Source organism: Nerophis ophidion, linkage group LG18 (genome assembly GCF_033978795.1).
Source record: "Nerophis ophidion isolate RoL-2023_Sa linkage group LG18, RoL_Noph_v1.0, whole genome shotgun sequence".
Taxonomy (NCBI): domain Eukaryota; kingdom Metazoa; phylum Chordata; class Actinopteri; order Syngnathiformes; family Syngnathidae; genus Nerophis; species Nerophis ophidion.
In genome coordinates, this window is record NC_084628.1 from 30,797,938 (window position 1) to 30,810,437 (window position 12,500).

The 12,500-nt window shown below is 37.8% G+C and overlaps 1 protein-coding gene across 1 annotated transcript in view; it reads left to right on the plus strand.

Moving 5' to 3' along the window:
- LOC133537436 (rho GTPase-activating protein 42-like) overlaps window positions 1-12,500 on the plus strand; it is a 183,122-nt gene that overhangs the window by 139,838 nt on the left and 30,784 nt on the right. The window contains exon 15 of the mRNA XM_061878443.1: window positions 8,460-8,534. Within this exon, the coding sequence (XP_061734427.1) occupies window positions 8,460-8,534 (75 nt within the window). The remainder of the gene's footprint in view (window positions 1-8,459; window positions 8,535-12,500) is intronic.

The following is a 12,500-nucleotide window of genomic DNA, read 5'->3' on the forward strand; positions in this document are numbered from 1 at the left end:
TTGTTTAGTCCGAACATAAAGTGAGAAAGACCATAAATTACAACTTCATGGTGTTTTCATCAAGTTAAAGGAAGGACAGATTTTCACATTGAAGTTTTTTCCATTTTTTCAAAGTTCATGTTGCACTGTGCAATGTTCAATATTAAAGTGCTTATCTTTAACAATAAATAGCCTAATAATAAACCAGTGTTTTGTTGCTTTTCAAGTCTTCCAAGCCTATGATAATGTGAATTAACTCATTATGACAATAATTTGTTGACACAAAAGAAACGGCAATCACTTTTACCTACAAAGGACACACAGCTAAGTAGTTAGCTTCCTATTAGCAAATGTAATTTTACATTAATTTCCATATTGTGTAAAGGACCAAAAAAAAATGTCCTGCCCTTTTCTGACTTTGAACCCCTGGCCCTCTATAATCATGTGCACGTCCCTGGTGTGGAACAAAGACGGCGTCCACAAAGTACATTCGAACATGACATAACAATCACTAATGTCCCCACCAGGGGAGTCACTAGACCTAATACTGTACTGGGGCACACCTGGGGCACAAATAATTCATGTGAGCGTGCAAAGCGCGCAAGCAAAAAAATTTTTAGCACTTACTTATCATAAAAAATACATAAATAGTGCTTTAAACTATGAAATCATATCAGATTATGTTGTATGGATCTTTGAATAACATGCTTACTCCAAATCATCATTGATGCAGAACAAGCATACAATAACCAACATTATGTTTCATGTTCATTGGAAATTCCCCCGACAGCTCGTCCAGCAAATGAATATGTTTGTCTTGATACAAGGAATAACGTTAGCTAACTTAGCATCAACTTAAGACAATGATGTTGCCTAGCTAGCTAGGACTTCACTTACATCTCTCATTCCTGCTGCTTCTTCCCTGCTGCGGGTGAATAACTTTCTTAAATGCATCTAGGTTTGAGTCAAATCAAAATCAAAATAATGTAATTAACAAATTGTTGTTGACTAACGTTACCTACCTCACGCAGTGATTCTCATCCTCTCTCTCTCTCTCTCTCTCTCTCTCTCTCTCTCTCTCTGTCTCTCTCTCTCTCTCTCTCTCTCTCTCAACTGAAGTCTCAATCCACACGTGAATAAATTACCATATTAATTAGCCATGTGCTCATTGTTAAGTGGAGTGAATACAGTAGCAATCAATTACCATACTAAGTAGTATGTGCGCTGTTGTCTATGTTATGTAGACTTAAAACTCTGAAGTGTGTTTTTTTACTGGTGAAATTTTTACTGGGGCACTGCAGATCAACAGTGGGGCACGTGCCCCAGTGAAATATGTCTGGCGACGCCCCTGGTCCCCACACAGAACGATAAAAACAACTGAAATATTCTTTTTTGCTAGAACAAAGTAGATGTGGGAAATATAGCTCAAAGGAAGACATGAAACTGCTACAGGAAAATACTAAAAAAAAGAGCAAAAGCCACCAAAAATAGGAGCGCTAGACATGAAGTAAAAGATTACACACGGGAAAACACCAAAAACTTCAAAATAAGTCAGGGTGTGATGTGACAGGTGGTGACAGTACACCTACTTTGAGACAAGAGCTATAGTGATGCATGCTTGCTTATGCTTTAAAGTCATATCCAACGACTTTTTACTGTCAACTGAGTTTTGTTTTTAATGAGTTCTGCTGGTAGTGCGCCTCCGCATTTTTTCAACGCAAAAAATGTGCCTTGGCTCAAAAAAGGTTGAAAAACACGGCTCTAGGCCACTTGAAATAAAAGCTTTGTTCAAAAAGGTTAAAAGACGAAGATGATAAAAACAGGATTTTAAAAGGATTTAAAAATCACTTTCCATAGTGAGGCCAAGGCTGCTGACTTGGGGACGCACATTAATTTTTTGCAATGGTCCCAAGTCAGTGAGGGCCGGGCCAAAAACTAAAATTTCCGTTTCCTCCTCATTCATTACTAAACAATTCTGGGCTAAGCAAGCCTTGACGTGGCATAGACAGTTGAGAAGGGTGTCAGGGGGATGTGGCCTTTTGAAACTGGCACATAAATTTGGCAGTCGTCTGCATAAAAGTGATAAGACACTCCATGCCTCTTCAAAATCTCTCCAAGAGGGAGACATCTTTATATGTTTATATTTGTATCTTTATGTCTCTATTTCTATTTGTTATCTCTCAATGTATATACGGTGGGGCAAAAAAGTATTTAGTCAGCCACCGATGGTGCAAGTTCTCCCACTTAAAATGATGACAGAGGTCTGTAATTTTCATCATAGGTACACTTCAACTGTGAGAGACAGAATGTGAAAAAAAAAATCCATGAATTCACATTGTAGGAATTTTAAAGAATTTATTCGTAAATTATGGTGGAAAATAAGTATTTGGTCAACCATTCAAAGCTCTCAATGATGGAAGGAGGTTTTGGCCCAAAATCTCACGATACATGGCCCCATTCATTCTTTCCTTAACCCTGATCAATCGTCCTGTCCCCTTAGAAAAACAGCCCCAAAGCATGATGTTTCCACCCCCATGCTTCACAGTAGGTGTGGTGTTCTTGGGATGCATCTCAGTATTCTTCTTCCTCCAAACACGATAAGTTGAGTTTATACCAAAATGGATACATGGATGATACAGCAGAGGATTGGGAGAATGTCATGTGGTCAGATGAAACCAAAATAGAACTTTTTGGTATAAACTCAACTCGTCGTGTTTGGAGGTAGAAGAATACTGAGTTGCATCCCAAGAACACCACACCTACTGTGAAGCATGGGGGTTGGAACATCATGCTTTGGAGCTGTTTTTCTGCTAAAGGGACAGGACGATTGATCCATGTTAAGGAAAGAATGAATGGGGCCATGTATCATGAGATTTTGAGCCAAACCCTCCTTCCATCAGTGAGAGCTTTGAATGGTTGACCAAATACTTATTTTCCACCATAATTTACGAATAAATTCTTTAAAATTCCTACAATGTGAATTCCTGGATTTGTTTTTCACATTCTGTCTCTCACAGTTGAAGTGTACCTATGATGAAAATTACAGACCTCTGTCATCATTTTAAGTGGGAGAACTTGCACAATCGGTGGCTGACTAAATACTTTTTTGATCCACTGTATATGTTATACCTATGTTCATCTCTCAATGTATGGATGTTCACATCTATGTTTATCTCTATTCATCCCTCTATTTAGATGCGTATATCTATATGTTTATACCTCTATGCTGTCCTCACTGTTTATATATCCATGTATGTCTCTATGTTTGTTTCTCTGTTTATATCTTAATGTATACCTCTATATATTTGTGTTTATTTCTCCATATGTATATTTCTATGTTTATTTGTATCTCTATATTTAGCTAATTGTTTATCTCTGTTAATACCTCTGTTTGTATCTGTGTATTTGTCTGTTTATATGTTTATATATATATATATATATATATATATATATATATATATATAAAATATATTTATATGTGTGTGTGTGTAAATGTCTGTTTATTTCTCAATGTGTATGTCTGTGTATATGTGTATTTTTATCTCTCTGATTTGATGTTCAAACTCATAAACTTTATTTTTATTTTGCAAATAATCATTAACTTTAGAATTTGATCCCAGCAACATGTGACAAAGAAGTTGGGACAGGTGGCAATAAATACTGATAAAGTTAAGGAATGCTCATCTAACACTTATTTGGAACATCCCACAGGTGTGCAGGCTAATTGGCAACAGGTGGGTGCCATGATTGGATATAAAAACAGCTTCCCAAAAAATGCTCAGTCTTTCGCAAGAAAGGATGGGGCGAGGTACACCCCTTTGTCCACAACTGCGTGAGCAAATAGTCAAACAGTTTAATAACAATGTTTCTCAAAGTGCAGTTGAAAAAATGTTTGGGATTTCAACATCGACGGTCCATAATATCATCAAAAAATTCAGAGAATCTGGAGAAATCACTCCACGTAAGCGGCATGGCCGGAAACCAACATTGAACGACCATGACCTTCGATCGCTCAAAAATCGACATCAATCTCTAAAGGATATCACCACATGGGCTCAGGAACACTTCAGAAAACCACTGTCACTAAATACAGTTTGTCGCTACATCTGTAAGTGCAAGTTAAAACTCTACTATGCAAAGCGAAAAAAATTTATCAACAACATTCAGAAAAGCCGTTGGCTTCTCTGGGCCCGAGATCATCTAAGATGGACTGATGCAAAGAGGAAAAGTGTTCTGTGGTTTGACGAGTCCACATTTCAAATTGTTTTTGGAAATATTCGACATCGTGTCATCCGGACCAAAGGGGAAGAGAACCATCCGTTCTTTTATCGACGCAAAATTCAAAAGCCGGCATCTGTGATGGTATGGGGGTGAATTAGTGCCCAAGGCATGGGTAAATTACACATCTGTGAAGGCACCATTAATGCTGAAAGGTACATACAGGTTTTGGAACAACATGTGCTGCCATCTAAGCGCCGTCTTTTTCATGGACACCCCTGCTTATTTCAGCAAGAAAATGCCAAGCCACGTGTTACAACAGCGTGGCTTCGTAGTAAAAGAGTGCGGGTACTTTCCTTGCCCGCCTGCAGTCCAGACCTGTCTCCCATCGAAAATGTGTGGCGCATTATGAAGCGTAAAATACGACAGTGGAGACCCCGGACTGTTGAACGACTGACGCTTTGAACAAGAATGGGAAAGAATTCCACTTTCAAAGCTTCAACAATTAGTTTCCTCAGTTCCCAAACGTTTATTGAGTGTTGTTAAAAGAAAAGGTGATGTAACACAGTGGTGAACATGCCCTTTTCCAACTACTTTGGCACGTGTTGCAGCCATGAAATTCTAAGTTAATTATTATTTGCAAAAAAAAAAAAACATCAAATATCTTGTCTTTGTAGTGCATTCAATTGAATATGGGTTGAAAAGGATTTTCAAATCATAGGATTCCGTTTATATTTACATTTCCCAACTCCTATGGAAACGGGGTTTGTATATAAATGCCACTAGAATTCTGCCTTGTAGTTTTTTCAAATGGCTGCCCCCCTTGTGTACTTAGACTTAGATAGGATGTCAACAGGATGAGACGTAGAGGGCTTTGCCTCTTTTCTGTGGTTACAGGAAATGATGTCATCTAAATAGCAGCCCCCGATGGTGGCATGCAAAATGACTGACTGAATGAATGAATGAAATGTTATGAGGCTGAGACATGGTGTCATGTCTACTTTTGTCACCCTGAGGAACACACACACACACACATAACACACATACCTTGTATGTATTCATGTATATACATACATACACTTACATGTATAGTATATACTGTATATGCGTGTGTGTATGGATATATATATATATATATATATATATATATATATATATATATATATATATATATATATATATATATATCCATATATCCAGGGAACGGTGCTGGCCCCTCTTCTCTTCACCCTGTACACCGCTGACTTCTGCTACAACTCAGAGCTGTGTCACATCCAGAAGTACGCGGATGACACAGCCATCGTCGGGTGCATCAGGGACGGCAGAGAGGAGGAGTTTCGGAACCTGGTGAGGGACTTTGTTGTCTGGTGCCACACGAACGTCTTGCAGCTCAATCCGTCAAAGACCAAGGAGCTGGTCATTGACTTTGGGAGGTCGAGTCCACGGTCACAACCTATTGTGATCGAGGGAGTTGCGGTACAGACCGTGGACTCATTCAAGTACCTCGGGGTTTGGGTGGACAATAAGCTGGACTGGACTGTTAACACGGACCACCAGTACAAGAAAGGACAGAGCAGGCTGTACTTCCTCAGGAGACTGCACTCCTTCAACATCTGCAAAAAACTCCTGTGGATGTACGACCAGTCTGTGGTTGCCAGTGTTCTGTTCTACATGGTAGTGTGCTGGGGGGGCAGTACATCTAAGAAGGACAGCTCCAGACTTGAGAAACTGATCAGGCGGGCCGGTTCTACAATCGGAATGAAACTGGACTCACTGGTGACGGTGGCAGAGAAGAGGACTGTGGACAAACTAGTGAGCATCCTGGATGATGCCAGTCACCCTCTGCATAGCGTTATCAGTAGCCAGAGCAGCCTGTTCAGTGCTAGACTGCTTCATCCCAAGTGCAGGACTAATAGACTCAAGAACTCCTTTGTCCCACACGCCATTAGACTGTACAACTCTTCTCTGGGACGGGGGACGGGGGGTACAAGGATGACAGGGGATGCAAAACATTAACAGTGCAATACGTTTTCATAACATGGTCACTACTGCCTACTTTGTCTTGTTATATTCTTATTTTACTGTTATATTGTTATTCCCATTGTTTTTATTCTTTTTGTAATATTTCTCTATTTTGTTTCCTTTTAAACCCCCATTATTTACTTTTTACTTTTTTCTTTAAATTGATCTCAACTCTGTACACTGCTGCTGGAATTTTAATTTTCCTGAAGGAACTCTCCTGAAGGAATCAATAAAGTACTATCTATCTATCTATCTATCTATCTATCTATCTATCTATCTATCTATATATATATATATATATATATATATATATATATATATATATATATATATATATATATATATATATATATATATATATATACACAAAACCCAAAAGCAGTGAAGCTGTCACGTTGTGTAAATGGTAAATAAAAAGAGAATACAATGATTTGCAAATCCTTTTCAACTTATATTCAATTGAATAGACTGCAAAGACAAGATATTTAATGTTCACACTGAGAAACTTTGTTCTTTTTTGCAAATAATCATGAACTTTGAATTTAATGGCAGCAACACATTGCAAAAATGTTGTCAGAGGGGCATTTTTACCACTGTGCTACATGGCCTTTTCTTTTAACAACACTCAGTAAACGTTTGGGAACCTGTTTGTACCTTTCACCATTAATGGTGCCTTCACAGATGTGTAAGTTACCCATGCCTTGGAAACTAATACACCCCCATACCATCACAGATGCTGCCTTTTTCAATTTGTTTCGAGTACAGTTTTTTTTTCCTGAGGACACAATGTCCACAGTTTCAAAAAACAATTTGAAATGTGGACTCGTCAGACCACAGAACAATTTTACACTTTGCATCAGTCCATCTTAGATGAGCTTGGGCACAGCAAAGTGTTTCTGGGTGTTGTTGACAAATGGGTTTGGCTTCGCACAGTAGAGTTTTAACTTGCACTTACAGATGTAGCGACCAACTGTAGTTACTCACAGTGGTTTTCTGAAGTGTTCCTGAGCCCATGTGGTGATATCCTTTACACACTGATGTGGCTTTTTGATGCAGTACCACCTGAGAAATCCATCCATCTATCCTCATCACAGTGTCAACACGGATAGACAGACAACCTTCACACTCACATTCACACCCTAGGGCCAATTTACTGTTGCCTATCAACCTATCCCCAGGTGCATGTCTTTGGAAGTGGGAGGAAACCGGAGTACCCGGAGGGAACCCACGCATTCACGGGGAGAACATGCAAACTCCACACAGAAAGATCCCAAGCCCGGGATTGAACTCAGGACCTTCATATTGTGAGGCACATGCACTAACCACTGTACCACAGTGCTGCCCTACCTGAGAGATCCAAGGTCCGTAATTTCATGGCTTACGTGCAGTGAGTTCTCCAGATTCTCTGAAACTTTTGATGATATTACGGAGCGTAGAATGGTAAAATCCCTAAATTCCTTGCAATAGCTGGTTGAGAAATGTTGTTCTTAAACAATTTGCTCAGGCATTTGTTGAAAAAGTGGTGACCCTCGCCCCATCCTTGTTTGTGAATGACTGAGCTTTTCATGGAAGCTGCTTTTTTATCCAATAGTGGCACCCACCTGTTCACAATTAGCCTGTACACCTGTGGGATGTTCCAAATAAGTATTTGATGAGCATTCTTCAACTTTCTCATATATATTTATGTGTATATATATATATATATATATATATATATATATATATATATATATATATATATATATATATATATATATATATATATGTATATATATATATATATATATATATATATATATATATATACACACACACATTATATTGTCTTCTTCAAACCATGTTGAAGAACCGATTAGGTTCAGAAATCGAGGTTCCACTGTATTTATGTTTATATCTCTGTTTAGTTAGAGTGTCCGCCCTGAGATCGGTTGGTCGTGAGTTCAAACCCCAGCAAAGTCATACGAAAGACTATACAAATGGGACCCATTACCTCCCTGCTTGGCACTCAGCATCAAGGGGTTGGAATTGGGGGTTAAATCACCATAAATGATTTCCTGGCGCGGCCACCATTGCTGCTCACTGCTCCCCTCACCTCCCAGGCGATGATCAAGGGGATGGGTCAAATGCAGAGAATAATTTTGCCACACCGAGTGTATGTGTGACAATCATTGGTACTTTAACTTTTTTTATATCTGTAATTATATGTCCATAATTGTATGTCTATTTGTGTATGTATCCAGGTATAAACAACACAGGTGTGTACAGGGTGGGAGGAGTCAACTCCAAAGTGCAGAAGATGATGTCAACTTTCTTTTGTGAGTAAACTTTACGTGTACTACAGTACATACACACATACTATATGTGTGTGTGTGTGTGTATATGTATATATATATATATATACATATATTTATATATATAAATGGTTTAAAATTATAGGAAATTATCGGTATCGGTTTCAAAAAGAAAAATGTATGACTTTTTAAAACGTTGCTGTTTTTCAGAGTAGTACACGGACGTAGGGAAAAGTCCAGATCGCCAACTTACCTTAAAGGCAGTGCCTTTAAGGTGATTTGCAAGTGAATGCATCGCATACTTTGTCAACTGCTATACATGTCACACTGAGGGCGGCCGTATAAACAATTTTAACACTGTTACAAATGTGCGCCACACTGTGATCCCAAACCAAACAAGAATGACAAACACATTTCGGGAGAATATCTGCATCGTAATACATAATAAACACAACAGAACAAATACCCAGAACCCCTTGCAGCACTAACTCTTCCGGGACGCTACAATACAGTAGTTACAGTCGAACACAGTTACAGTAATAAAGTACTTAGAGTAATAAAGTAGTTGCAGTAGAACACAGTTACATTAATAAAGTACTTGGAGTAATGAAGTAGTTACAGTAGAACACACAGTTATAAAGTACTTAGATTAATAAAGTAGTTACAGAAGAATACAGAGTCATAAAGAACTTAGAGTAATGTAGTAGCTACAGTAGAACATAGTTACAGTAATAAAGTACTTAGAGTAATATAGTAGTTACAGTACAACAGTTACAGTAATAAAGTACTCATAGTAATGAAGTTCTTAGAGTAATAAAGTAATTACAGTACTAATGTACTTAGAGTAATTAAGTAGCTACAGTAGAACACAGTTAAATAAATAAAGTACTTAAAGTAATAAATTACTTTTAGTAATGAAGTACTTAGAGTAATAAATGAGTTTGTTAGTTTTATCCTGCACTACCATGCAACGAAATTTCGTTCTTATCTGTACTTTAAGTTCAAATTTGAATGACAATAAAAAGTCTTCCTAGTCTACAAAAAAAAGTTTACAAGTTACAGTAGAGCACAGTTATTATTTGAACAAACTGCATGCATCATTTATGAATATCACTATTGTTCTTAGGCCAACAGTCGCTCAGTAGACCTACACATGTGGGTTAATCATATTTGGGATGAATAATATTTGGGTTTAATTTAATTTAATTTAATTTATGGATAAATGATACTTATGGATAAATAAGTGTAATGGTTGGAGATACACTGTGTGTGATCATTAGTTGAGAGAAGTTTTCCTCATGTTTGATTTCATCTTCACAAGATCTTATAAAAATAAGGAAATAGTTCAATCTAGTGGTCATTATGTGTCATTACAACTATTTTTATTTAGTCAGGTCAATAAAAACATTTAGGAATTATATTTGTTGTTACCAAACTTCAGACCGAAACCAAATTTCCAATTATTAATTTCAACCTTTTTGATTTATTTTTGATCAAATGATAAGTGTGTGTGTGTGTATATACATCTCTTTATCTATATATATATATGTATGTGTGTATGTATATATATATATATATATATATATATATATATATATATATATATATATATATATATATATATTAGGGCTGGGCAACGATTAAATGTTTTAATCGAAGTTAATCGCACTATTTCTCCGATTAATCTCGATTAACTGCATTGTATATGCAAAGCCCAATAATGAATTCAAAAGTAGTGTATAGTGCACCTTTATTGGAATATTCTCCCACATGAACAAAAGCGCCGAAACATTTGTTGTGCAAACACAATTTAAATCAGTCCTTGTTAAACAGTAGCAGTTAAATAGCATATTTTATGAAAATCAACTCAAAAAATGTAAATACAAACATTTAAGCTTATTACTACCACTGCCAGGGTATTTAAGTTATCCTGTTTGTTATGGAAAATAAATATAATGTACATACAAATCTCTGAGCCACAATCATAACATCTGAACAGGCAATTTCTGAGGTAACAGCAGAAACATTTTTTTTGTCAGGGATCTTATGTTTAAAAAACCTATATTATAGGTAGTGGGCTGTTTTAGGGAATTTTTGATCAAATTATCCGTAGTAGCAATATTAATAATGTTGTGTGTATTTTGCGTAGTGCACTTAAAATAATTATGACCATATCTAGGAATTCATATGATGGGAATTTTCCGATTGTTTGCTTGGTGCTTTGATAAACTGAACGCATATACATGGTACTATATTGTGATGTTATGAGGCAGGGAAAAAAAGAACTACCCTACCCAGCATGCAACAGGAGTGACGAGCATGCGCGGTAGCCCGGTATAGGTTGTGTCGCCATGACGGCATCTTGTATGTTGTGATATGCACGCTCTGAAAGCAAACGTTAAGAACTCAGCCAACACGCCTCGTCTGCATTATTCATAAATAAACAGACAACACATATAGTCCGCTGCTTCACAGGCCGCTGGATGTAGCCGGCAAAGTATTCCCATGCTAGCTAGCCGGTCTAGCAAGCGCGCGTCATTCAGTCCAAAACGGCCCGATCTATCCACATTCAGAATTGCCTGCCGGTCGTAAGTGATCCCGGAGTGACCACACTGTAAGCCAGCCATGAAATTTGCAGAATTGTCCGGTATTTTTGCCAAATGTTTCATCTTTACCAAGAGCCCCTCGACGCCGAACCCCTTCCGGGCGACGCCATCTTGTTAAGAAAAGGCGTTAACAAAATAAAAGCATGTAAACAACATACGCAAATGTGCGATAAAATAATTGTCGGCGTTAATAGATTGATGAGTTAACTCGTAATTAACGCATTAATTTGCCCACCCCTAATATATATATATATCCATCCATCCATCCATCCATTCATTTCTACCGCTTGTCCCTTTTCGGGTCGCGGGGGGTGCTGGAGCCTATCTCAGCTGCATTCGGGCGGAAGGTCTACACCCTGGACAAGTCATATATATAAATTAATCAATCAATCAATCAATGTTTATTTATATAGCCCTAAATCACAAGTGTCTCAAAGGGCTGCACAAACCACAACGACATCGTTGGTAGAGCCCACATGAGGGCAAGGAAAAACTCACCCCAGCGGGACGTCGGTGACAGTGACAATGATGACTGTGAGAAACCGCAGGGGACCGAAAGCAATGGATGTCGAGCGGGTCTAACATGATATTGTGAAAGTCCTATCAATAGTGGATCTAACTTAACCGTGAGAGTCCAGTCCAAAGTGGATCCAATATAGTAGCGAGAGTCTCGTCCAAAGTGGAGCCAGCAGGAAACAGTATGTGTGTGTGTGTATATATATATATATATATATATATATCTATATATATATATATATATATATATATACATATATATATATATATATATATATACAGTGGGGCAAAAAAGTATTTAGTCAGCCACCGATTGTGCAAGTTCTCCCACTTAAAATGATGACAGAGGTCTGTAATTTTCATCATAGGTACACTTCACTGTGAGAGACAGAATGTGGGAAAAAAATCCAGAAATTCACATTGTAGGAATTTTAAATAATTTATTTGTAAATTATGGTGGAAAATAAGTATTTGGTCAACCATTCAAAGCTCTCACTGATGGAAGGAGTTTTTGGCTCAAAATCTCACAATACATGGCCCCATTCATTCTTTCTTTAACACGGATCAATCGTCCTGTCCCCTTAGCAGAAAAACAGCCCCAAAGCATGATGTTTCCACCCCCATGCTTCACAGTAGGTATGGTGTTCTAGGGATGCAACTCAGTATTCTTCTTCCTCCAAACACGACGAGTTGAGTTTATACCAAAAAGTTCTATTTTGGTTTCATCTGACCACATGACATTCTCCCAATCCTCTGCTGTATCATCCATGTATCCATTTTGGTATAAACTCAACTCGTCGTGTTTGGAGGAAGAAGAATACTGAGTTGCATCCCAAGAACACCACACCTACTGTGAAGCATGGGGGTG